At 40.0% G+C, this 27,913-nt stretch overlaps 1 protein-coding gene across 1 annotated transcript in view; it reads right to left on the reverse strand.

The window, feature by feature from the left end:
- CACNB4 (calcium voltage-gated channel auxiliary subunit beta 4) overlaps positions 1-25,599 on the reverse strand; it is a 35,561-nt gene extending 9,962 nt beyond the window's left edge. Inside the window, exons 1-6 of the mRNA XM_039223897.1 lie at positions 25,543-25,599; positions 23,691-23,771; positions 22,341-22,399; positions 12,857-12,966; positions 7,941-8,092; positions 5,932-6,027 (exon numbers count right to left, since the gene is read on the reverse strand). Of these exons, the coding sequence (XP_039079828.1) occupies positions 5,932-6,027; positions 7,941-8,092; positions 12,857-12,966; positions 22,341-22,399; positions 23,691-23,735 (462 nt within the window). The 5' untranslated portion in view covers positions 23,736-23,771; positions 25,543-25,599. The remainder of the gene's footprint in view (positions 1-5,931; positions 6,028-7,940; positions 8,093-12,856; positions 12,967-22,340; positions 22,400-23,690; positions 23,772-25,542) is intronic.
- Between the last annotated feature and the right edge of the window lie 2,314 nt (positions 25,600-27,913).

Here is a 27,913-nt window from a genome sequence, read left to right on the forward strand (position 1 = left end):
ACATGGAGACCATATTGGGAAGAACACACTCCAGGAAATACTACCCTGGCTGCTCTTCAAGGTTCCTTTCTGCTTCAACAATCCCTGAGTCTAGGATTCATTTTTCTGGCTACAGAGAGCTGAGTTTTTTCAACACTATTTTAGACTTCCCTTTCTAAAGACTGCTGCCTTTAATTTCTCAGCAATGTGCGACTCTGCCAGTATAACTTGCTGACTTTTCAGATTGGAGATGTAGTGGCCAATTAAGCAAGTTGTAAACTCTCCTAGAGGAACTAAAATGACATAGTGATCACCAGGCTTTCAGGGACAATTATAATCATGGTCTTAAAGCAAAGCAGGGACACATGCAGACACAGTTTTAGATTACTACTAGTTTTTATAATCCAAAGATTTTTTCTCACATGTGCCAACATAGCGTGTAAAATTCCTTCTTAGCATTACAAATGCTATTCAAGCAATACCAAATGAACATGTTTAATAATGTAAACCATGTTTAGAAAATATTAAATACAAAGTAGCCTTACTTATTCAGACTGCTTGTTTAATATTTCAGGTTATCTGATCAATTGCATAAAACAAGAATTTGCTGCTGAGGAGAGCCTGGGTAGCTCAGTCGGTTGAGCGGCCCACTCCGGATTTCTGCTCAGGTCATGATCTCACAGTTCATGGGTTTGAGCACTTACAGTACGGAGCCTGCTTGGGATTCTCTCTCTTCCTCTCTCTCTGCCCATCTCCCTAATGTGCACGCACGTATGCCCATGCTCTCTCTCTCTCTCTCAAAATAAATAAACTAACAAAAAAAAAAAAAAAAAGAATTTGCTGCTGAGACATAGAGCAAGGCTGTCTCCCAAGTGCATGAGGCTGTGTGAGATTCATGACATATAGACAAGTCCTAAGGCACCTCACAGTATTATTTGCATTTAAGTGTGCACCTATAGCTTCTTGGTTCCAGCCATTTTAGAGGTAACAGATGCATTATATACACAATTATTCAATTGTCAGCCCTCTCAGAAGCTAAAATGCCTCAATTTTAATAGGACATGAGTATTTTCCCTAATAATTATGAGGAATAAATGTTAACAAACTCATTCGCATAAAAAGCTCAAACTAAAAAGAAACATGTTTAATTCACCTAGAATGTATCTCAAGCAATCACTTTCTAAGACCTCTAAGGGATACCTGGGTGGTTCAGTCGGTTAAGCGTCCAACTTCAGCTCAGGTCATGATCTCACAGTTCGTGGGTTCGACCCCCGCGTTGGGCTCTGTGCTGACAGCCAGCTCAGAGCCTGGAGCCTGCTTCAGATTCTGTGTCTCCCTCTCTCTCTGACCCTCCCTTGCTCACGCTGTCTCTATCTCTCAAAAAATAAATAAAGCAAAACAAAACAAAACAAAGCAAAACAAAAACATCATTCACCAAAACTTGTGTATAACCTAAACCAGTGGTTCTCAACCAGGAGTGATTTTTTTTTCCCCTAAGGGACATTTGGCAATGTCTAGAGACACTGTTGGTGGTCACAGTTTGGAGTTGTTACTGGCCAGGGGTGCTGCTAAACACGTAGGACAGGTTCCCATAACAAAGAATTATCCAACCTAAAATGTCAATAGTGCTGAAGTGGAGAAACCCTGATCTGAACCACTTTTTTTGGCACAGGTGGAAGCACACGTGACTCCTGATCTCAGGGTCGTGACTTCAAATGCCACATTGGGTGTAGAGACTACTTAAATAAATAAAACTTAAAAACACCACTATTAATCTGTAAGAGATTTACAAAGTAGTATCTGTAAGGATATTTGTGACCTACCAAATTGCCTGCTAAGAGCTGATGTAGTCAACTGCTATCTATTTTTTAAAAAGTGAAGTGTAGTTGACGTATCTTATCAGCTTCAGGTGCCGGACATACTGATTTGACAATTATAGACATTACAGCATGCTCACCACAAGTGCAGTTACCATCCGTCACCATACAAAGCTAATACAAATTATTGACTACATTCCGTATGCTGTACTTTTCATCCCATGGCTTATATTTATTTACAGCTGGAAGTCTGTACCCTGTAATCCCCTTTACCTATTTCACCTGCATCCTCTCTGGCAGTCTTCAGTTTGTTCTCTGTATTTGAGTCTGATTCTGCTCTTTGTAGCCGACTGTAATGTTATTAGATTGTACAGTCCTTGAAGGCAGGAACATGCCTTTGAATCCCTAACAAGGTAAAAGGCCTAATCCATAAATAATACTTGCTACATGTAATCCTTGCAGGTGAGCCACAATGAATTGAGATGACCAAATATTTTGAGTTTGTCTGATTTAACCATATGGTGACATGGATACCGTGTCCTCAGACATGCTCACGGATAGTTCTGGAGAAGTATCTATCTTAATGACATTTTGAAACCATGAGGATATCACCTTCCTTGACATATATTCTGCCTTTTTTTTTTTTCTTTTTTTTTAATACTCTCTTCTTCCTTGGGCTCCATAGCCTTCATGGTTTCCCTAACATCTCTACACTGATTACTTCCAAAATCTAGATAGAATCAGTCTTGCAGTTGAGAAGGGTCTTAGACACCATGTCCTTCAGACTTCACCAGAAGAGATTCCTCCCACATCTTGACATCTGTTTCTAGAGGCCACTCCACCTCCACCCTAATTCCAAATGAATTCAGTGAGAGACTAGGAGCTCAGTACTTAGAAAGTCATCCCATTCTTCCTGGTGTTTGCATTTGAGTAGACTTGTAAAAGATCTTGCTCCTGGTGGAGGAGTCTGCTCATTCTGTCCAGTGAAATTAGGCCTATCTGCTCTCTAGTCAACACAGATCTGCTCCCAAAACTTCTGCAGATCTTGGGGCCACCTGAGGGTCCTCACAGGACTAGGCTGCCTGCACAGTGTAGACCCTTCTACACTCTACTCTGTGAAGGTAGATATGACCAATTTTGAGATATTAATCTGTGTTTTCCCTTTCGTATTTTCCCCCTTTCTTTTTTACCACTCATGCAGGTGGCAGGGTCTGGGCTTCCTTGCTCAGGGCGGAGGATGGGGAGGGCAGGGGGGTACTACGGCAGGAAATTGCCAGCTCTCCATTTCCCTTCCTGGGTTTTGTTTCCCAAAAGCCTAAATTGGTTGGAGAGGGGCACTTGGGTGGCTCGGTCAGTTAAGCATCCAACTTTGGCTCGATCCATGATCTCATGGTTTGTGGGTTCGAGCCCCACATCAGGCTCTGTGCCGACAGCTCAGAGACTGGAGCCTGTTTCAGATTCTGTGTCCCTCTCTCTCTCTGCCCCTCCCCCACTCGTGCTCTGTCTCTCTCTGTCTCAAAAATAAATAAAACCAAAAAAAAAAAATACAATAAAAAAGGACTGGATTTAAAAAAATAAATTAAAAAAATAAATTGGTTGGAGAGATTTTGCTAACTGACTCAGGAAACAAAAGAAGGCGGGGATGCTTTTAGATACAACAAAAGCAAAGAGGAAGTTCCGTTAATAGCAACAGGAGGGGAAAAGAGGGAGACACCTCCCCTCACCCAGACACAGAATAGGAAGGAACTCTCTTGCCATGTCCCAGAGAGGAGGGGCTTATCTAAAGATTCCCTGTTCCAGATGAGGTTTGAAGCAGAACATCCAACCTTAAGGGCCACATAGACATGGCCAACAGTTGTCTGAATTGGAATTCTATCCCCCAACTCCCTCAACTTCCTCATCAACCACTCCCTGCCCACCCCCCTGCCCAGTTCTTTGTTCTGCCCTGAAGAGATGTCTTGTACAGCAAAGTTGGCACCAAAGATTCATCTACACTACACAGCTCTGTGTAGAGTGGGACAACAAACAGGTTTGTTGGAGTCAGACAGATCTAGGGTTGAACTTGGGCTCATTTACTAATTGTCACCTCCAACAAGCTTCTTGATCAGGGACTTAGCTTTCCCTTCTAGAGAGTAGGGATAGTGTTATCTACTAGGGTAGTCTTAGAGGTCCATGCTCAGATTTCCTGGAAAACTTGTAGTCAGCAAATAGCCTGGGGCGGGGGTTAGAGGGCCGTGGCACCTTCCAGAACCACTACAGTATTCAGGTCAAGGCCATGCTCTCCACAGGCTGCTCCTAGCCAGTGCCTGAGCACAGCATGGGGACTAGAGCCTGGACATTTCTGCCAATGTGTGACAAACATGGAAGAATGCTGCATCTCAGTCTGAGACTCCTTCTCTCCATTTCTCCTTCCTTCCTCCTTTCCTTTCATGAGATCAGACTTAACGTCTGGTTGGAAGGCTTTCCCGGCTTGTTCTGCCCCCTTTCTCAGGCACTTTCTCCAATAAATTTGCACTTCTAACTCTATTTAGGTGTCTCTTCCCAGAAGGCCCAAACTGATGCAAGTCTCTTTATAAGACTATTCTAAAAATTGGAAACAATAGCATAGTTCCTAGTTTTTGGTAGCTGCTCAATAAAGGTTAACTTCCTTTAGCTGATAAGGATGATAGAGTTGGGGCTGGGTAATACATTCTTCAATACACACACAGTGCTTTAACCATACATTCCATTTTGCAAGTGGGCTTCATTCATAGGCCATGTGTAGTTACACTTCTTAACATAGCACTCCAGACTCCAAGCTATCCAAATTATCTGTGGACCAGTAACCAGGTGTGTGTACAGGTGGGTGGACTGTGAGGGCCGGAAACTGGCTTTGAGGCCAGATAGATCTAATCTAATCCTAATTTGCTGTGTGACGTTAGCAAAATCATTTAACTTCTCTTCAGTCACCTCATCTATGAAATGGGGATAATATTGCCTAACCTTACTAGATAACGGTGTAGATTAGAGATAATCTATGTAGCATCTAGCATAGTATCTGGCCTATCCAATAAAAGGATGCAACATATTCTTATCACCTTTCATTTACTCACTCATCCAAAAAATATTTACTGACAGGTTAGGCATGGCACAATGCAAAGTACATCCAATAATTATAACAGAAACATCTACATGGTTCTTATTATGTGCCAGTTCCTGTTCTTAGAGCTAAGATTCACCCGTTGAATCTTTATACCAAGCCAGTGAGATAGGTACTTGCTGAAGATTACATAACTAGTGTGTATTTGAACAACAGGCAATTTGGCTCCAGAATCCATACTTTTTACAGCTCTGCTGTCTTGTCTCTCTAAACATCCGAATAAGATTTTATGCTTCCACAGAGCATAAATGATCCTTACACAAGTACATAAAAAAATCTAGTGAATCAACTCAGTAGGAAAGACCGTTATTTCCTTTAGAGAAACACAGGCACAGAAGTAGTAAATCAGCAGAGCAGGTGTAGACACTGATCAGCCCCTGGTGACCCATATGATAGCAGTTATCTCCCCCAACACCCACCCAAATCTCTGCCATTTTCTTGGCTTCCAACTCAGCAGCTGTTTTCTGGCAATGGCACTAGGAGCAGAGTTGCTATATGATTTTTCATCTTACTTAACCCTGACCTCTTCTTTATCTGCTATAACCACAGGGCTCTTCTTGTTCCCATAAATTCTCAACCTGTGAGGTTATATCTTTTCTGCCTACTGGAACTTCCTGGCTGAAAAGTTAAAGAAAAGTCAAATCAGTATGTTTTATTTTTCTTCTCTTTTCATAAAAGTGTCAACATGACCGGATTAAGCAGTTTGCTGAGCGTATGCAAGGTAATCAAGGTAGCAGGCAAGGACATCAGACCCTGAACATCAGGTTAAGTTCTTACTACATGGCAGACACCACTCATTTCCAGATGCCTGAGTGTAGCCAACATGACAGCAGCAGTTAGTTTGAAAAATGTTTATGACAACATGTCATCACCATCATTCTAGAACAAAAATGACAACGGTAATATGAAAACAAATAACAGCAACAACAACAACAAAAAACACTACTGTCTCCTGTCTAGGCAAGAATGACTAAGACAAAAAATTACAGTACTTACTGGGGGACACTGTGCAAGTTTATCAGCTGCCACCAGTTGAACATTTAAGTGTTTACTTTGGGACTTCCCTCTAGATTTAATCAACCGCTGTAAAACCTGAGAGAAGAAGCCATAAATCAACAAGTTAAGAGAAAACTAAAAAAAAAAAAAAACAACCCAAGATCTTTTTTATAGTCTGTTTAGCTCTGAGTATTAATAGAGAGGAAATACAATATGAAAAACCATATATGTAAACTCTGTAATGACATCACCCACTTACACTGGCTCTCAGTTATAGTGGATTTGACGTGTTCATCCTACTCTCGTTCTGTGGGAGGGCTTGGTGGGATCTTGAGTTCCCGCCCTAGATATTACCCAGAGATTTCAAAGAGAGCCCTGCAAACGTGTAGGAACTGATCTGTACCAGGTCATTTATGTCCATATTCAGTTAAGTAATATTTTAGTCCACTATCTTAATGTCAGAAAAAATATCAGTCATTAATATATTTGGTTCTTTTGGTCATTGATAATTATTAAGGTGTTCCAGTTTAACTTTACATTAATAAGATGATATTATGATAGAAATCTAGGCAAAATATTTGTACTGGCATACTGCTACATACAAACCAGTGAAAACCTGTGTCATTTGGGCACTGTTATAACTGCATTTGCCATATACTCCCCTCTCCCTGACTTTTTTTTAGCTGAAACAGGGTCCTCCCCCCAAAACAGTACTAGTCAGTGAGGCTCTATGATACCTTAGTGTATATGTCCATAGATGCTCCTGTTCCTACACTTAATGACCCCCTAGTGACTGGGGCAGGGGGTGATAGAGGTCAAAATCTATTCTACTGCAGTGAAGGGTGCTTGAATCTCCTTCAGTTCTGGACCATATAGACCTCCGGGTGGTCAACGCAACTTCAGTCCATTATAATGGTTCTCCAAAGGCCCAGGTTTGGTCAGGATTCCCAAATTCACTCCGTGCAGAATCAGTGCCCAGAGAGATGGAAAGCTGAGGGGTTAGGGAAGGGCATAACTTTCTCCACCTGTGAGAGATGACTGGTTGGAAGCTGAACTGGCATTTTAGCACTAAATTGCACTCTTGGAGGCACTGAAAATAAGCAGTACCTCTCTAGAATATCTATTTCATATTAACTTATTAAAATATCATCACTTCTTAAAAATGAAAGAACACTCAAATCAAAAGAGACCAGTTTGAGGCTGTCTCACTTTTATTTTTATCTACCTTTGGGGCATACACATGGCAGATATCCCATTATATTTAATCACAGCATATCTTCTTCCTTAAAGAAGCCAACCCAAGCATATATATACACATCTGTTACTTTTCCATAATAGATTCTATACAGTAATGTTTGACTTTATATATGATAAATATAGATTCCTTTCTTGAACTATCTACTCTCTCAACTGGGGAGAGAATATAGGTGCTACAAGAATCAATATTACCCAAGACATTTACTAGGACAGAACATAAAGTCTCTGAAAAGCCATACTTCACTTTTTCTCGCCTTTCTTAATTTTTTGTTTCTATTATACTCTTGTAAAACCGCCCGGTTAGGGAACCACAACAGACAGGGATCTTCTTTAAAACAATGGCTATTCTTGGGGCGCCTGGGTGGCTCAGTCGGTTCCGCGTCCGACTTTGGCTCAGGTCATGATCTCACGGTTCGTGGGTTCGAGCCCCGCGTCAGGCTCTGTGCTGACAGCCAGCTCAGAGCCTGGAGCCTGTTTCAGATTCTGTATCTCCCTCTCTCTCTGACTCTCCCCTGCTTGTGCTGTCTCTCTCTCCCTCTAAGAAATAAATAAAACAAAAAAGTTAAAACAATGGCTATTCTTTATTTGCTATCTTTGGATTTTTAGAAGCTGTACAGACTGCAGGAATTAAAAGCTGCCCATTAAAAAGGGTTTCAATAAGGTATCCTCCTTACTAACAAAAAAAGCATAGAGCAAAGAATATATCGAAAGAAATGAGCTTCTAATCCTTAAGGAAGAAATGAGGTAATTACCTTTGGAGATGAAACTTTGACATGAACAATAATTGGTGCTAAGGAAGTCTTTATAAGTTGTGCTGGGTGATTGATGGTGTCTGCATCAAGAACAACCAGTTGCAAAGATCTTGCCAACTCAAAGATTCTTTCAATTTCACTTTGTACTTCCGCTAAAATGAGAAATTATACATAACAGGACACAGTTATTTTTATTAATTAGTTCTTCTACTTAAACCCATTTAAAACCTTTTGGATGTTTGTCTATATTGCACAACAAGGACATTCTGAATTTCATACTTCTATTAACTTAAGATCTTTCCTAAAGAGAGGGAGATGGGTTGAGTTTTCCATAAAACCAAAATATTGGTGGAAAAAAAAAGAGATGGCTCTCTTGACTCACTTCTTACACTTGCCCTGATGTTTAGCTATTTATATAACTATGTTGTTTTTGATTGTTGCTTTATTCCAAAGAACTTTTATTGTAGCTAAAACCACAATTAGGAAAGAATTGAAATACATGCAGAGCAACATTGCATGGAAAGCAAATTACACTAAAATATTTCAGCTAATCAAGAATTTATACATTGATATTTTATGACTTTTTTTTAAAAAATCCCACAATTCATATATTTTGACTGATATGCACATTGTTGTATCCAGGGTTAAGTGTTCTGTTACACTTACATTAACATATTGCTATGCTTTAATTCAAGTATTAGGGCCAGTACACTGTTCTAAGGCATTATCTTCAGTATTAAAAAGAAAAACAACTAAGGCCAATTATATTATAAATGCTGCCATGCCTTGAGAATGCAATCTATTCAACTGGTTCTAATAACCAAGCAATCCAAATCTCTGTGTGAATCTGGTCAAATAAAAAGATCTAGTTATTTGTCTGAAGCACTCGAGCTATTTTTAAAGCAAAACAGATTACCTATATAAATAATAGGTAATATGGTTTCTAAAACATAAAAAAGCTTTTTCACATATATTTTATAAATCATTTGATTTATTGGGTCATGTCCAAAGTCTGAATTAGACTACTTAATTTTCAGAGAGATGATCTTTGGTTTGCTCTTTACCTATTTTTATTTTTGGCCTATTTATTATAGGCATGATCCAGCAATGTGGTAATCTCATTTAAATTACACAGGACAAAGTTACCTAATTTAAATTACTTCAAAGATGGTCCAAGAAACAGGTGATGTTGCTTTAAATATACTCATTTGCTTTTACCAGAATGTCATGATTTGTTTTGCTTATCCAGTATACATTCAAATTCATGTCACCCACCAAAAGTTTCTCCCTTCCATAACCAAACATACGGACAAGGTGTGTGGGACCATGGATGTTCAAGACTATCATGCAACTCTAATTTGGAAGGCTCTGCATAAGAGCATAAAATTCTTATTTCCCACCAAATCACTGATGTTTAATGCATGATTTGTATTAGAAATATGAAATCAGAGAGTCAACATAGCTATCATTTTTCATAGTATCCAATTCCAATGGTCTAAAAGATTTCACGTTACTTTTGAATCGCGACTAGCTCTCAAGGTATCTATGTAAAGAATCTGGACAACTAGGCTTATTTGCAAAATTCTTCTGAAGTCACATACTACATTTGTCAATAATAAATAACATACTTGTCCTTTTTTTCTCACATGTCAAAAACATTTTTTTTTAAAAAAAGACATCTTTTTTATGAGAGAAGTTTGGAAAATAAATTTTATTTTTATTGTAGTAGATTTTGGCCTCAGGCTATTGGGGTGTGTTCTCCATTTGTTGTTGTCACTAAATGGCCAGTAGTTTAAGGCAAACTCCTGGCCAGGACTGTTGTACAACAAGTCTGTGCTGCTTTAAGTTTCAAATCTGTATATAATATTTTCTCAAGTAGCAAAAAGGCAGTAATGAAAACTGGATTGCTCTGGTATCAAGAACCCTTGAGGCACATTGTGTAAATAACTCAGAAATGCCTGGGCCTTATTTACTCTACACCAGCAATGAGGTAAGTGTGGTTTTTGACCTGTGCAGAGGGCAAGCGCATCTACTGCTTAGCCAACACAGAACTCTTAGACAATAGCATTCCAGCATGAGTGGAGAGTTGCTCGGCAAGCAAGCCAGGAGGCTGCAAGGCGCTGTACTATATACTAGAGTGGGTCCATATTTGGATAATAGGTATATAGAATTCAATACATAAACTGTCTGAGAAAGAGAATGGCATATATATCTACATAGCTCATTTTCTTAAAGAAAACCTTGAGGCAAGCCCAACAATCCTGACTTTCCATGCTGATTCTCAGAAGGTTCCAATGGAAGTCTCACCATGATCTTATTCCAGAAAAATGGGGCTCTGAGAAATTATGGACTATAGTGCTGGAGGGACCTTGATGAACACTTCTATAACTTGACCATAACTGATCTAGACCCACCTCTCTCTAGCACCTCTGACACCTGGATCTTTCTTATATCCAAATGCTTAAACTACTTCAGTGGCTCCTTTGGGTTCAAAACAACGTTTCCCAAAATGAATACCCTGGAACACTAATCCCATAAGATACCCTAAGGGGAAAAGAGACTTTTTTTTTTTTTGCAAGCTATAATAATTTCTTTTGGAATTTCAAACGTGCATTAATTACCCTTTGTATCTTAATGGCTCTTCGAAGTCTTGCAGTAAAGAAATCTGCCAATTGTTTAATCCAAATTTCCAAACTTATTTGACTAAGGAAAACAGTTTGAATGTAACAACAATTAGAATCTTTTAGAATCCACATTTCATAGAATCTACCTTGGAGGTTTCTTTAGCAAGGCATACTAGAGCCCTAACAAGCTGGCCTCAACCCACTTTTTCAGTCTCTCCCCCTGTTACTCTCAAACCATGCTCCCCACTCTCCTTTTTTAAGTGTGCTGTGCACAAACTACTTCTTTATCACCTATGCAGTGTTTTTGTACATGCTGATGCCTTTGCACATTCTTGTCTTCCATGAAGAACCGGCTCAAACAGAACTTCTTCGAAGTCTTCTCTTTCACCTCTTACTCCCCACCCTTCTTTCTTTATACCCTTAGCTCTTTGTTCATAAATCTATTATCAGACCGTATTTTAACCATCTGTCCTTTCTTTATTTCTGTTGGCTTATGGGTAAGATACTTTGTCTTTGTTATGTTTGTACTTACTAAGTCTGGCATAATTCATGGCATATAACAACCACCATGTGATGAGGAAGTCTACAAATGTGGATAAACAAGCAGGCAAATGGATATAAGTGGCTCACATAGTGATTATTATTACAGACTCCCATTAAATTAATTCCGATGGCTATAGGTATATGGATTTACAAAGCCAAGGGAAAAAACAATGAACTGACATTCACCTTGTTTCTTCGTCAATATTTATACTAACTCCATTCCACGGACTGAAACAGGTGACTAGATCACACAGAATGACTTCAAAGAATATCCATGATACCCTTGACTGGTGTAGATGGTTAGAGTCAGGCAACCTTGCTTATGCTTTTAAGTGTTTTTAGTCTCTCATTATACATCTGAGGAAGGAGTAATTAAAAGTCAAAGGCACTTCGTGGAGCAAGGAGAGTGGAAGACGTAAGAACAAAGAACAGATGCTTGTTTAAGAAATCTTCAATCTAATTTGGCATCCTTGTCTCCCACAGCATTTAACTTTAGTCACCTAATCTGATTCATCATCATCAATTCTTCCATTGTTACCTCCTCAAGGCAAAAATTACTGTCTTAGAGTGTTTCACTCCATATGTGAGGGTTCTAAATACAAGACTAAGGAAAGAACCACTGATGTCCAAGCTCTTGCCTTCACACAGACTAACGACTATTCATTCGGTATGTTTAACATTCTTTTCATAAAGCAATCATGCAGCAAACATTTATTGAACAATTACCATGTGCCAATCCCATGCCAGGTATATACAGAGGATACTTTCTAGCCTCTTTCCAATTGGTACAATTCTTAGTGCAGGGTCAAGGTATAGCCTTCGAGAAATTCTTGATGGAACGTTTAGGCATGCAAGCTATCTTGGAATTTTTTTGTGTCTATCATCACCTCAGTAATTTAAGAAAATGTAGTGACATAAAGGCCATTATCTTTCCTACTTTGCTCATGAGGGAGGAGTCAGTAAAACAAACTGCCCTCAGAATGTGAATGCAAAAGACTCTCCCAGAAATTTATAAGCAGACTGCACCACTCTTGACAATCATAGCGACCACAAACAGGCTTTTGAGATGAATGTCACTATTCCCCAGCAATGGGGACTTGTTTCTGTGGATGGTGATTCCATCTTCCACAGCCCTGCTCATAACATGGCCATTACGTAGCTAACCACATAAGGCATTTTTCCTTTCTCCATCATGGTGAATTTCCATCATGGTGAATGCTTTCTAACTACTGCTCCAGGAAAGACACATTTAAACTCCCTACATGTTATTCATGCCCATTGCTATTTCCACTTAAAGTTGTGACTCTTCTGGGTACTATCAGCTAGCAGCAGAAGCAATACTAAGACACCATTATCTAGCTTTCTTCTAAAGATCTGAGAAAGTTGAACATCTCATTTCTTTTCACGTGAGCTGTGAATCAGGTATGATCTATCATTAGCCTCATTGAGAAGCTTGGGCAGAGTAGAGATGAGTGGTTTCACGTGGTTAGGCAGTAACAGACCAGGGGAGCCCACTGAGGATCCTCCCACCAGACTACTGATTCACTAATTGACTAGAGCTGAGAGAGAGGAGGCTCTGGCTGTTGAAGGGTTTTGCTCCCTTCTCTTCCATGGATAGCATTCTCTTCGGTTAATCAGCACTTCCCCATTCAGAATGGGGAGCAAATTGGAAAAGACATTCACAAGGAAACATGTGTCATCCCACTCTGAAAACATAGCTTGGAGAAGTACCATATTTGAACATCTTACCTAAGCTGGACCGAGTGTTTGAACGTTCAATTATTGCTCGCTTGCTGGGATTATTTAGGACAGACCTCTTAGCAAGAGAAATGTCAGCTGTCACTCTTGTTATTGATATCCTATGAATAGGAACACAGAACAGAACAAGCCAGTAGAAGTGTTATGGGGCTCTCAAGTGATTTATAACCACAGTATTTAATAACCACTCTACATACTGCATTGTAACCTCAGTATAATGAACATTTGCCACAAGTATTTTAAACAGGCTTTGGCTAGTATTAAAATATAAGCCAGGTATAATGGAGGAACGTTCAGGCTATTTAACCAAAACGAAAAACAAACCTGTGGTTACAAACAAAGCCCTTCTTCCACTACTGTCTACCTTGCCATATTCTCTTTATAACACACATTGCACCAGGAGGGAATTAAAACATGTGAATAAACCGTGCTCTTTCCAGGAAACCGCAATACAATTTCCCTACAATTCAGTCACTTTGCTCTTGAACAAAGCTTTCAGGAACTACAAATGTTCTGCCCAGGCGTATCAACCAGAGGGGAAAACCCTCTTTGTTTTCACCGACACTCAACCAGTCGGTAGTGATGTTGCATTCCTGGTGCTTTACAGTTAATTCATGATACAAGAAGCATTTCTCCACGAGCCCAAAGGAATGTTTCATTTAGAAGAATATGGAAAATAGGACTTCTGCACGCACAAGATCTGTCAGCATATTTGCTTAAGACTTTGAAAGCATAAAGTGGGAAGCCATAAAACACTGTAGTTGAGGGCAATGTGAGGATTGTGCCAGGATTCTGGCAAGTCAGAAAGTTTCCTGCAGTTATTCAAGTGAAGAATAAAGCAAAGACGTTGCAAATGAACAGAGAGAGGAGTCTATCTGCATATGATTCATCAAATAAGAATCTCTGGAATTTACAGTCTTAAATTTCTTCTTTCAAACCGGGATTGATCAATTTCAGGCTATTATCTACCTGTAGAATGCAAAGCATGCCTCTCTAAGCCAGTTACTGCCACCGTGGACCTTTCTCCATTCTCATTTTCAGAGCTTTGGCAGAGTTCTGGAATGGAGACAAGAGAGTAGTGCCCCTTCCCTCTATGCTCAGTGCACCCATTTGCCTTCATTTTTATATTCCTTTAGGAACTGGAGCAGGGAAGAGGTAGAGTTGTTATCCATTACTGAGTCATCATTTTGGTAAACTATTAGCACTCTCAGGAGACTCTTCACCTGACTTCAGTGACCCAAAGCCTTAAGGAAAACTTAAAATATTCCTTTTCACAAATGGTTGGAAATTGTTTCTTTAAAGCCACAAGCTGTCCAAAAGTTCTGATGCCATTTTAACAAAAGCACCTTCTTGTGTCATTGTATTGGATTTATAAGCTGTAGATGGTCGGTGAGTTTTAAATTCTTAAATTTTTTAGAATCTTTAATCACTAGTACATTATTTGAGGCATCTTCATATTATCTTCTACAAAAACGAAGAGTTTTGTGAAATACGTCCAGGTCACCAAAAACACTGAGGGGAGGCTGAGTTGACAGAGCTCCACCGTTCCTACCTTCCATGTCAGGCAAACACCTCTGCATTTCTGTTTCCTACATTGGGGTTTTATATATGATTTCATGTAAAAAACTGTTCAACTGCTAAAAGACATTGGGAAACACTGGTCAAGTACAACTGCTTCATTTTACCAAGAAAACGGAGACAGAGAGGAAGTTCCACATGATTAGTTACAGACTAAGAAGACCTGAAACACAGGCCCCCAAGCACCAGGCCAGTAATTAGTCACCTGACTGATAAGTCTTTTAGAGTTTCAGTTTTCTTCTCCAGACACCCCAAAGCCCCAGATGCATGCCAAATCATCAAGCACAGGTGTCATCGATCTTGGGCATGAGCAGAGAATTGGTCAGGACTTCTGTGAGGTTAAAGTCAAGTGGACCCCATGTCTGAGTCTGCATTACTCAGTTGGCCTTCAACTTGAGGTGTGAAATCTCATAGGCATCCTGTGTTCACAGCTTCTTTTATTTACAGAATAGAGATTGTTCATTTGTGTGTGTGTGTGTGTGTGTGTGTGTGTGTGTGTTGTTTTAAGGAGAGAGTTGCTGGTTAGAAACATACAAATTCCAGAGCAATTCAAATTTATGACTGGAGATGATGGGTTAAATGAAAAGCAGAATCCAACTTTCTAAAATAAAGACTTCGGAGGGCCCCAAAAGTCTATTCTGCTTATGGGAAATAAAATTTTCTAGTTCTTTTTTTTTTTTTTTTAAATGTTTATTTATTTCTAGGAGACAGAGAGAGAGACAGCGTGAGCAGGGGAGGGTCAGAGAGAGAAGGAGTCACAGACTGAAATAGGCTCCAGGCTCTGAGCTGGCAGTCAGCACAGAGCCTGACGCGGGGCTCGAACCCACGAACCGTGAGATCATGACCTAAGCGAAAGTCGGATGCTTAACCAACTAAGCCACCCAGGCACCCCTAAAATTTTCTAGTTCTATACAAGCCAAATAGTGAGCCTTGGTTCTTAAAATTTGAAAGGATTACCACCATACCAACACATAAATAGTTTTATAAGATTTTACAAGTTTTACAAAAAAGCAAACAATAGCACACGTGCACACACACACACAGACAAATACACACACACACACACACACATTCATACCTGCTTCATATAGTCTCCAAAAAGAAAAAGGTATGCACAATATAGGGTACTTTTTCTTGTTTTATTTGTCAACAAAATACCAGCGAATTTGTTAATACAAGTTATTTCTTAATAAAAGTACACATGCATGCATGAAGGAGCTCAGGACAAGTTAGACACAGACTTAGAAACCCCTTTGGTAAGAAAAGGCAGAGGCTTCTGTTTTCTGTTGCAAAGATACTTGCTCTTATCAAAATCAAAAACCAAATCCAAACTATTTTTTTTTGTAAAGACTCCTCAGAAATATAACTGCTTTGGGGCGCCTGGGTGGCTTAGTCGGTTAGGCCTCCGACTTTCGCTTGGGTCATGATCTCGCGGTTCGTGGGTTCGGGCCCCGCGTCGGGCTCTGTGCTGACAGCCAGCTCAGAGCCTGGAGCCTGTTTCAGTCTGTGACTCCCTCTCTCTCTGACCCTCCCCTGCTCACGCTGTCTCTCTCTCTCTCTCCTAGAAATAAATAAAACATTTAAAAAAAAAAAAAAGAAAGAAATATAACTGCTTCTAGTTTATATACTTCAAGTTTAATATATTTTAAAAATATACTTTATATACTAGTTATATATTTTTATTACTTGTTTAACTTAAAAAATGCCCTTTCTACTTCTTTTCTTGCTGTGCTCATTCCTTCCAGTACTTCCACGCATCTTTTTTGATATATGTTTTCACAAAGTTCCCTAGGAAACTTTTCTGGGAGGCAGTGTTAGTAGTTACTGGCTACTAGATTAATGCTAACAGAAGTTCAGCTCCTCAACAAACTGGGTTTCGAAGCAAATGTCACTGAAAACTAACAAAAACTGTTCTCTAACTCTAGCAAACCTGAACCCCAACTGTTCTTTATTTCTGTTTTCAAATTCATCATACCTGATGCAATCTATCATGACCTATAAGTATTTGTTTCTTGTGAAAAGATATTACTTTTAGTTGTAACATAGCCATTCAAAAATAATTAGTACTTCAGGTCGGTTCAGAACAGCTATCAGGTCCTTCTATACTCTAAGCTTGCTACATCTAGTATGCAACACTGTTAGTGCGCTAATTATAAAGACAACAAAAGCAAACTTTTAGTATTCACAGAGAAGAGTATTCCAAAGAACAGAACAGTACACTGTCAAGAGGACTGGGATGGAGGCTATACATAAACCTGAGTATTCTTCCTGGATCTTGCTCTAGCTGGTTGTGTGACCATGGACAAGTCAGATTAGCATCAGAATCCTAATCAATAAAATGGTGATACTGATCAGAATGACTAAAATGAACAGCTCAGGAAACAACAGATGTTGGCAAGCATGTGGAGAAATGGGAACCCTCTTGCACTGTTGGTGGGAATGCAAACTTGTGCACCTGCTCTGGAAAACAGCGTGGAGGTTCCTCAAAAAATTAAAACAATAGAACCACCCTATGACCCAGCAATAGCACTACTAGGAATTTATCCAAAGGATACAGAAGTGATGATTCATAGGGACACATGTACCCCAATGTTTATAGCAGCACTATCAACAATAATCAAACTATGGAAAGAGCCCAAATGTCCATCAACTGATGAATAGATAAAGAAGATGTGGTTTATATATACAATGGAATACTACTTGGCAATGAGAAAAAATGAAATCTTGCCATTTGCAACAACGTGGATGGAACTGAAGGTATTATGCTAAGTGAAATAAGTCAGTCAGAGAAAGACAGGGATCACATGTTTTCACTCATATGTGAAATTTGAGAAACTTAACAGAAGACCATGGGGGAGGGGATAGAGAAAAAACAGTTTCAAACAGAGAAGGAGGCAAACTGAAGGTTGAAGGGGGAGGTGCAGAGGGGAAGGGAAAATGGGTGATGGGCAATGAGGAGGGCACTTGCTGGGATGAGCACTGGGTGTTGTATATAAATGATGATTGATGGGAATCTACTCCCGAAGCCAAGAGCACACTGTGTACACTGTATTTTAGCTAACTTGATGATAAACTATATTTAGAAAAAATGAAATAAATAGAATAAAATAAAATAAAAATAAAATGGTGATAGCAGCATTGCCAAACTATCTTATGGGGCTGCCAGCAGGGGCAAATGAGGCAAAATATAAAAGTGCTTTATCAAATAATTATTCATAGTCCCCTGTGTTTGATAGGCACATACATAATATATGCAAGACAATTACTAGAGATGTGAACACTTGAAGGGGACAGTTTCTTTATATCCTACCATCAAAAAATGGCAGTCCACCACGAACTCTCCCACCACCAGAGTCAATGGAATTTATATAGATTTTGAGGGGAAGAGAATCAGGTCAATAGGTTGTAATCAAAACCTGATAATTTAAGTATTCATGTTTGGCATTAAAGTGTTCAATTACTTATCTCTAGTGTTTAACCACCGATGAGTCTCCACTTAGAATGGTAGAAGAAGATGATAAGAGGTAATACTGATTTTGAAACAGAAGGCGCTGTGTTGCTCTTTTCCATTTGCTGACGGCAGCTACAAGTTGTTTTCATTCTGCCATGACTTGGCTGCTCTGTGAAAGCATCAAGGGTTCCCATTGCTGTTTATAAATAAATACTACCTCTCCGAGTCTCCTAAGTTGTATTCTCAGCCTCTTTTCTTCAAAGTCTCAAACCATTTTTTAAAAAGTATCTTCCCCCTTTATTTTTACTTTTGAGAGAAAGAGAGAAAGAGTACGAGAGGCAGAGGGAGGGGGGAGGGAGAGAGAGAATCTCATGCAGGCTCCACACCCAGGGCAGAGTCCTGGCACAGAGCTCAAACTCAGGAACCATGAGATCATGACCATAGTCGAAATCAAGAGTCAGACACTTAACTGACTGAGCCACCTAAGCACCCCTCAAACCCTTTTTTCCATTGAGTGGCCTTTGGCTAATGACTTCCTTTAACTTTAGATCTTATCTATAAAGGTTACAGGATTTTTGGCCACAATCACGTTGGTTACAAAGTTTTTGATAACTGCCATAAAGCTGATCTGATCTTGTCAAAATGCCTACAGCCAACAATTTTATTGGAGTTTGAAATGATTAGCGTAGTTCAACAAATGGCAGCTGGTTCGACTGCTTGCTATTCTGACTATGAACCCGCTGTTTTGACTATGAACGTATATTCAACCAGCTAAGGAAACCTCGTACCAATACCTCAACTTTCCCCAACAAATGTTTGTGGTAGAAAGTGAAGAGAAAAGCTCCACACGCTTGTGAATCCTGCGTGTTCACCAGGCTGATGCCATTGTACCAGCTGGTTAGCCTCATGTAACTTACGATCTGTGCAGAGGCACTGTCACCACATGTGGATTATGCATGTGGATGAGGGTTCCTCAGGAACTATTTAGTACTATGCCTTTCATTTTTCTTCCACGTATTACAGTTAGGCCCTACAGAAGCAATCACATAAGTAAAAATTGGGTAATAAGCAGCTCTCAGTTGACTCAAATAATTTCTCAGGTATCAAAACAGGGCAAGTATATGATTTTGTAACAGTCAAGCTGCTGAACTTTAATCCAATTCGTTGAATGACTATCTAACCAGGATCTGGAAAACAGTACTGAAGAAAGCCTCTTAGCCAATGGATCCCTTTTTTGCTCTTTCTGAAAAATAGTAAGACTTTCTCTGGACTATTTTGTCTAACCGACTGCATTCATAGCCAATGAAACACGGATTAGGTTTCCATTAGAACATACTGTTTATGCTGTATCACTGTGCTAAAGCCTTCTGTGTAATTGTTCTCTTGGCTGGTTTCGGTTAAAGACTACTTGTTGTTTTCACTCTCTTTATTAATTGGTAAAACAGAATACAGCAGATTGCCTTAGCTCAAAATGTAAGCTATTTCCCACACAGCAGATGTGTCAGAGTCGGCGTGAAGCTACAAGCACATGGCTTCTTCCTTATCAGAGTCTACGTACCCTCAACTAATAAATTCATCACTGGTTTTTCTGCAGCACTGCCCTCTTATTATCTGACACCAAGTCCACTTTGCTACTCCCACCTTTCCTGTCTATCTTCTTTCAACTCTGCCATAAATCAGAGCTCTCCAGCGCCGACTCTCTTTCTCTGGAGATTACTTTTGCTGCTGTTTGAATCCTCCTCTTACCTCTGGATCCTCTATTGTGCCATCAGACCATACGGAATGCTTGGCAGTGACATTTTAATTCTATTTTACTAAAACTATCTTCAACAGTGTGTGTGAATGCTTGATGTGGCAACTTTACTTGACTCAAAACAAATCTCTGCTGTTACAATCAAATGCACTTCCTCTTTCTGGGCCTGAAAATTGAGGAAGGACCTCAGATGCTTCATTTTTGAAAGTAGTAATTAAGCCATTCACTTTCTTTGTAACATTTAAAAAATTCCCCTCTTCTGTTCCCTTAGGTCCTACCTTTCAGACAGTTAAAAACATTGTTGTTTACAAGGATGTTATGTGGTGACGGAAACAATCTAACACAAACTGGCTGTGTTATGGGATGGGATTGTTCAGCTTGAGGACTGTTACAATGGTCTCAGCTCAGAGCTTCCTTAGCTGAAGACACCAGGGGCTAAAACCATGTGACTTGAAGCACAGTTTAGGGAAGTGAGTAAGTGTGTGAGTGTGTGTGTGTGTGAGTGTGTGTGTGAGACCAAGACCATAGAAGACTGAACCGTGAATGTTAGCTGTCAACAAAGCACAGACTGCTGCATGAAGGTAAAGGGTAAGGCCCAGTCATCAGAGGCAAGACCGAGACCAATGCTATTAAAGTAGAGCTGGGAGTTCAGCTGTTCTTTGCAATGCTTTTTCAAGAAGTTAATTCCCAATAACCAAATATTCTCAAACAGGAGCAGTTTATCCATCTCTTTGCGGTTGCTGAAGCAAAGAGATTAGAATAAAAGAACTTTTACATTTCTTTCCAACCCCCATATTCTGGTATTCAGTGCTTCATTTGTTTTCTTTGTGACCACCTCATTGTGTATCTTCTTTTTTAAAAATGGGGGGAGGGGAGAAGGAGGAGCAGGATAAACCCAAGGCTTTATTAGTAAGCCTTTTGGGTGCACTAGATGAATGTGGCAGAGATGGTTATTTGTTCAGCAAAATCTATTTCCTCTTCCTCCTGAGCCATGGCTAGACTGTATTTCCTAGTCTGTTTTGTAATTAGGTGTGACATGTGACCAAGTTGTAACCATGAAAAGTGAGGATCCATGTGCGTCACGTCCAGGCTGGCATGTGTCTCTCCCCACCAGCTGACCAGAGACCCACCCCCCTAAGGCCAAGGGCCCCAAATGATGGGTGGAAGAAGCTTTCTGCCCAATCCTCCTCTCTCTCACTCTACGCCTTCCTCCTAGCTGAGGGACACCTGTCTCAGACTGTTAAATGAGCAACAGTAATCTCCCACTGTGTTTAAATCAGTATGTATTTGGGGATCTATTTATTAAGGCAGACTGGCACTGTATTAATGTACTCAGCCATTCACATAATGGCTCTGAAGCATTCTGATTTCTTGAACTAAAATCTCAGTTTCTTTGTATATAGTCCTAGAAGCTAATGAATATTTTAAGCACAATTACCCAGAAGGCTCTTCCTTTGACAAATGTATACAGTTTGTACTCAAAGCACTGTTTGCTTTTTTCTTAAAAATACGATATTTTTCTTTTTTCTTTTTTTTTTAAATTTTTTAATGTTTGTTTCTTGAGAGAGAGAGACAGAGACAGATGTGAGTGGGGGAGGGGCAGAGAGAGAGAGAGAGAGATTGGGAGTCACAGAATCCAAAGCAGGCTCCAGGCTCTGAGCTATAAGCACAGAGCCGGAAGCAGGGCTTGAACGCACGAACTGCGAAATCATGCCCTGAGCCAAAGTCGGATGCTTAACCGACTGAGCCACCCAGGTGCCTCAAAAAATACCATATTTTTCAAAATGCATTTGATGCTCTTAAAAAATACTTGGTAAGTTGGATGCGTGTACCATACTTCTCAGTACACACTATGTACCTTTTCTTCATTTCTATGAAGTCTTTGCTATTTGCATGTGGTTATTTTTATAAGGAGTACGTTCTGCATCGTGAAGGAGCTTAGTACTTAGTATCAAGTCAGTATAGACTTTTTTCCATTTTTCTGCAAAACACAGGAACTCTTTCTAGACATTTTTCACAAAACTTAAATGACAAAAGTATTCGATGGCTAAAGAATGAGCCATATGAACAATAGGATACATGCAAAATACACCAATAAACTACAAGGTGATTTCTGGTGAAATGAACCCAGAACTAAGTATCCAAACAAGTACTATGCTCTACAAAACAGTCATTTAGGGAGGCTTATGAAAACATTTCTTGCACTCTTCTTTTGAGAAAATGCAGCACTTTTATACCTTCATGTGATACACGTGTATGCATACACACACACACACACACACACACCCATGTTCACACACACACACACACACACAGAGTTCCCAAGTGATACTACCAGCTTGACCGGCAAGTCACGATATTCATCAAAATATTCTATATTTTCGTTAATATATTGCATAAAAATAGGTTTGGTATGAATTCACTAACAAGAAGGAAATAAAGACAAACACATACATTTAATTAAAACAAATGGGTTATTTTCCTTCTCAAGGTCCTTTCTCCCTTGGGGATTCAAGTCTATACTTCATAACTTCATATCTTCAGAATTCTTTCATTGTATTCTTCCCTGAATACTGAGTTAACTTTTAATTAGAGAACTTCTGCAACCGCTGGAAACACAGATCCACAAATCAATTTATCATACACGTTCGGTTAAAGGAAAATAAAAATACAAAAACATCTGTATGTCTCACCTCCCATCAAACCTGTGCTTCAGGAAATCAAAGAGGGCTTTCTGCATCATGTCTGTTACCTTTGCAGAGGTGAGAAAAAAAGAATGAGGCAAACACACGCAGAGAGACAGAGAGAGAGAGAGAAGTCAAAAGTGGGAGAGGTGGAAGGGAAGGGCACTTTGAACAAAGACCTCACACAGCCTGTTGTCTCGGAGGGATAGGGCAGGTTATCCTGGAAGGCTTTTTCATGCCTAACCACTTACATTTGCTCAAATTTCCCCCTTGGTTGTCCTCTAGGGTGCTGAGGAAAGAGCCAGCAGTGTTCACTAGACCTAAGGCCGACTCCCTTCCCTTATTAGGTTTTAGAAGTGCAGCCAAGAGACCACAATAGGCTGGCTTTACTCGCAAGTGCCGCCTGCCCTTGGTTCTCCTGAGTGGTGCTTGTCTCCAATGAGGAGCAGCTAGAGCCCTTCCCGCTAGCCCTGGGCTCAGCCACTTGCTCTGTGCATGTCGGTAGAAATTCTCCATTTCTATAGATCACTCTCCTTGCTTTTCCTCTGACATTCCCCACTGAGAGGCAAAGGGGAGGGGGAGAGGAAGGAGGGAGGCAGATTTTAATGTCCCACCCCACTGAGTGTTATCTATGCTAGTGAGAAATCAAAAAGGCAACATCTGAAATGTAGTACATCTAAGCCTTCTCTCTTTTCCTTCTTACGTGGTATTATGTAATCTCTGAACAAGTTCATTAATGCTTTTCCTTCTATGTGTCCTTGAGATAAATAAGAGAGAAATATTTGGTGGGATATGCCATCATCTTGAGCACCCAGCAAGGGGAGTTTGTTGGTGCTTTGAAGGTTTAGGTTTGCTGGCAGGTTGCCTACATTGTTCTCTTGTGTTGTTCACGCTCAATTATTTATTTATTAATTATTATTATTATTATTATTATTATTTTAAAGTGAGCTCTACAACATGGGGCTTGAACTCACCACCTTAAGATCAAGAGTTGCATGCTTTGCCACTGAGCCAGCCAGGCACCCCCATACTTGATTATTTCTAAAAGTAATGGGAATGGTTGAGACACATATTCACTTTGGATTTAATGCAGAGCAAACCTTGACCAGAACTTTCCATCATAAATGTTTTAAGGGAGATATTTCTAAGCAAAATGATACATATAAAATAAGAAGCCTGCCAGAAAGGGAAGAAAGAGTGAAGGGCCACAGGAGCCCCACACCGTGCCACCCGCCTTCACATTTGGGGAATTGGCTCCATCGGTACCTCTATGCAAGCAGACCCCGGAGGAGCAAGTTCCCAAGGCTGCCTCCTAGGTTCTTGATCAAGAACTGAAGCATAACAGACTGGTATTTGTACCTCATAACCCTTCAGTGACGGCCCCACTAACACCACCGGACGCATGGACGGCACAACATCGTAAGGAGGGATGTGCTCCGTCTGAAAAAGATGATTGGACAGCGTGACAAGGTGAGGCTAAGCAAGCCTTCTCAACAGCCATAGCAATCGTAATTCTCACGTCAAGTGCAAAATGATTACCACAGGTCCCCACCAAGGAGGCTCATCCCTTATTCTATAGCCATTTGGGTCACTGAAATGGAACATGGCAGGCATGTGCGGATAGGAACCTTAAAGCAAGATGTAAAAAGGAAACACAACTTACCACTTTTTGCTTCTGTTTTGCTAAAAGACAACAATGAGAGCCATATCAAAATATGTAATCTCTGTAAATGATAGCACATGATTTTAAAAGATGGAAGGATGTACCAATTTGTCCCTATAATTCTCATCATGTTACTATTATCCACTCTGTGGAGCACTACTCTATTACTTCATTCTGCATGAGACAATTTTGAAGACAAATGAAAAAACAGACAACTTCTCCCCGTACGAATGACCTTATATCCTGATTTCATGTTGGGTGTGGAGGGTGGACTGCATGAAAACACTAGAAGCTCTGGGCAAGTCATAGGCCATACGTCGTTTCCTGCTACACACAGCATACAGTGTGGCCGAGAACAACTTAGAATAAATACAATTTGATAAAAAGGAATTAATAACAATGATTGGGGTAAAAATGATCACTTTAATCACGAGTTATTTTTGGATTTGTAATTTTGATGAACCATGGGAAAATTCTGCAGTCGTTTGTATGTTCATTAAGGTTTTTGCCTACTTTCTGGGATACTGACATACTTTTCCTACTATGCTGTTCTTAATTTCAAATACATTTCTAACCAGTTACTCCTGTTCTTTCTTGTCTGTGATAGTGCCATGCTGCGATGACCTAAATGTCCAACAAGTGGGGATGAGGCAAAACACGTTCGATACCTGATTAAACTGGTTTTGTTTGGCCATCAAAGTGGGTCCAGTCCATTTGTGGACAACCCAGAGATCTAGTTCAGTTCAGAACCCAAGATATGAGGAAGGAATCATCCAAGCAAGGACCCAGCACTCAGAACTACGTCAGAACCAATCACGTTTCCTGCAGTTATGGTAGGAATGGGCTAGTTATGGGCTAGACGTTACACTTGTCCTTCTGAGTTGGTAATACTGGATGCCCTAAGGCAGCATCAATTCTGGGCCAGAACAAATTAGACAATAGGAGTCAGGGAACGTGGTAGAAGGAAAATTCCTGCTTGAATGTCTCCATAATTATCAAATATATAACAACTCTTGATTGGACCACCACTGTCCCTTCATTTCCATGAATTCTAGAGCTTGGCTATCTGCTTTCCAAATAGAAATGAGGTCATCTGGACCCGTTTTCTGCTTCAATTTTCCCAATCTCCACAGCCCAGGCTATACCATCTTAAAGTTCCCCAGGGAGACTGAAATAGAGCATTTACTTGAGAGTCTACAACTTTTTTTTTCCTTTTTAATTGGCTTTCACCATCTTAAAGTCTGTTGGGTTCTTGGGTGGAATAATGAACTTGCTTCAGATTGGTCTGCACAATGGACAGTTACTGGCTGTGGGGGGTAAACAAGATTTTTCAAAATTAGATTATAATGATTTGAATTGTTAGTATCACAAGTACCTTTTAAATCAAATCATATTACCATAGAAAGCAAATGAGCAATGAAGAGTTAAGTAGAAGAATCTTTAAATCAAAGCCTTAAGTTATTTCCAAATTAGTAAAACTACTGTATGTATGTTCAAATACTAAGAAAAAAGACATTCCACTAAAAGAAAAAAACCTAAACCTCTCACCTGTTGATGTGGGTGTTGCTCGAAATGTCCCTGATACCATTTCTCCAAGACTTGAAGAAGAATTCCCACTGGATTTCCTAGGATATAGAAAAGGAACTTAGGACTCATTCCCCAGATTCCATGAAAATAGAACTTGAGAGTACAAAGCTTTATTTGGCCTAAATTCTACTAAATAATTCAAAACACACCAAATCCTGCTTTGGAGAAGAACTTCAAGAATCTGTCCAAATGTTGTCTTTGACCTATTTCTCAGAGAAAGTGAGGAACAAACTGGGACCTGGAAATACTTTGCAAAAGTATCTCTCCTAGTTATTCAATCCAGAAATTAGGCAGAAAAATCACTGACAGAGATACGCTTGTGAACTGATGCTTAAGAGCAGTCACCAGTGCACTAGTCGGATGTCAAACACAGCTCAAAACAGCTATAAGACCTAGAGGAAAATTTTTTTTTAAAAGTGACTTTATGGGTGGTGCCCAGGTGGCTCAGTCGGTTAAGCATCTGACTCTTGATTTCGACTCACATCAGGATCTTACTGTTCCTGGGTTCGAGCCCCATATTGAGCTCCATGCTGACAGTCAGTGTGAAGCCTGATTGAGATTCTCCCTCTCCCTCTCTCTCTGCCCCTCCCTTACTAACAGTGTCAGCTCTCTCTCAAAATAAATAAACTTTAAACATAAATGGGAGTCAGAATTAAGAAAAAATGGTAAGGATTTGGTCACAAAAAATATTATTGGTGACCCATTGGGCAATTGTTCCGTTGGTCTCCTTGTTGCTTTGGAAGCTTCCCAGGAGCCCACAGAGGCCCTTTGGGAACCCACCTTCCTACTTCTCCAGTGCTCTTCACTTTCAGTGCTTGAGAGTATGGTCTTTAGGGTCAGAACTATCTCATTTCTCATCCTGGCTTTGCCACTTACTAGTTGTGGAAACTTGGCACATCATATTCCATATTCCATATTCTTTGAGCCTTAGTTTCCCTAGCTACAGAAGTTACACCTCACAGTATTGTATAAGATCATGTCTGTGAGCTCTTGGTTTTACTCCTGGCCTGTCACACACACACAAAAAAAGCTTTTATTTAAATGTACATAATAACATTATGAAATAGTAATAATAAAATAACAACTTTGGAAATGATATAGTTCATTTATTATTTCATTCAACAAATATTTATTGAGTATCCACTGTTCTAGAAGCCAGGAATACAACAATAGGGGCAAAGACAAAATCCCTTCCTCACAGGGACAGATTTTTTTTTTTAATATTTTTATTTATTTCTAGGAGAGAGAGAGAGAGAGAGAGAGAGAGAGCGTGAGCAGGGGAGGGTCAGAGAGAGAGGGAGAAACAGACTCTGAAAAAGGCTCCAGGCTCAGAGCAGGCAGTCAGCACAGAGCCCGACGCGGGGCTCGAACCCACGAACCGCGAGATCGTGACCTAAGCGAAAGTCACCGACTAAGCCACCCAGGCGCCCCTCACAGGGACAGATTTTGCTGCGGGAGATATCACTATCAAACAGGTGAACAGGTAAGTACATAGTATTTCTGACAGTAAAAACTGCAATACAGAAAACTAAGTCAGGAGAGAGATAGGAAGTAAGGGAAGGGAAGTGGGTACAATTTTAAAGATGGTGGCAGAAAAGGGGTCACTGAAAAGATCGTATTTAACAAAGATCTGAAGCAGATGAAGGAGTGAGCTGGTGGAAATATGAAGAAAGGGGTTCCAATAAGAAAAAACTAGCAAGAACAAAGGTCCTAAAGCAGCAACATGTGTTCGTCGTGTATTTAAGGAGTAGCAACAGAGACAAAACAAGAGAAGAAGGGCTAAGAAGAATTAATAATTAATAATATTATAGGCATGTTATATACTAAAGAAGATTGATAATTAAAAGTGGGGCTAACTGTACCTTTGTGATGTTTTACCACTATTTAAGAAGTTCCCATGAAGACAAAGGCAAAAGGGCTCCTCTAAAGAACAGAGGAGTTTTTGAAGCAGAAAAAGATCCAATGGAAAAAGGAAGTGAGAGTCAAGAGAAAGAACCGCTTCTATTTTAGGTCTTTCAAAAAATGGAAACACATATTAAATTCATGCTTCAATGTAGCTTCTCAATATATGCAGGTTCAGGATGATTCTGATTTCTTTTCTCAGGCTTTGCTTATATCTTTGGGACCTACAAACACCTGCACTCTGAGATTTTTGCGGCTATTTCGTGAGTGTACCACAGGTTACATCTGAGGTTAGACCGAGTCTAACCATGATCAAGAGATGGTAGGTGCCGTGATTGGAGGCGATGTCTCTAGTCTTGGGATGGCGCCCCATGTACCACTGCATTCCATGCCCACTTGAGAGAGTCTCTCTGAAAGTTAACCAGGAAGA

The sequence above is a fragment of the Hyaena hyaena genome, unplaced genomic scaffold (assembly GCF_003009895.1).
Source record: "Hyaena hyaena isolate Hyena2069 unplaced genomic scaffold, ASM300989v1 scaffold_1494, whole genome shotgun sequence".
Classification (NCBI taxonomy): domain Eukaryota; kingdom Metazoa; phylum Chordata; class Mammalia; order Carnivora; family Hyaenidae; genus Hyaena; species Hyaena hyaena.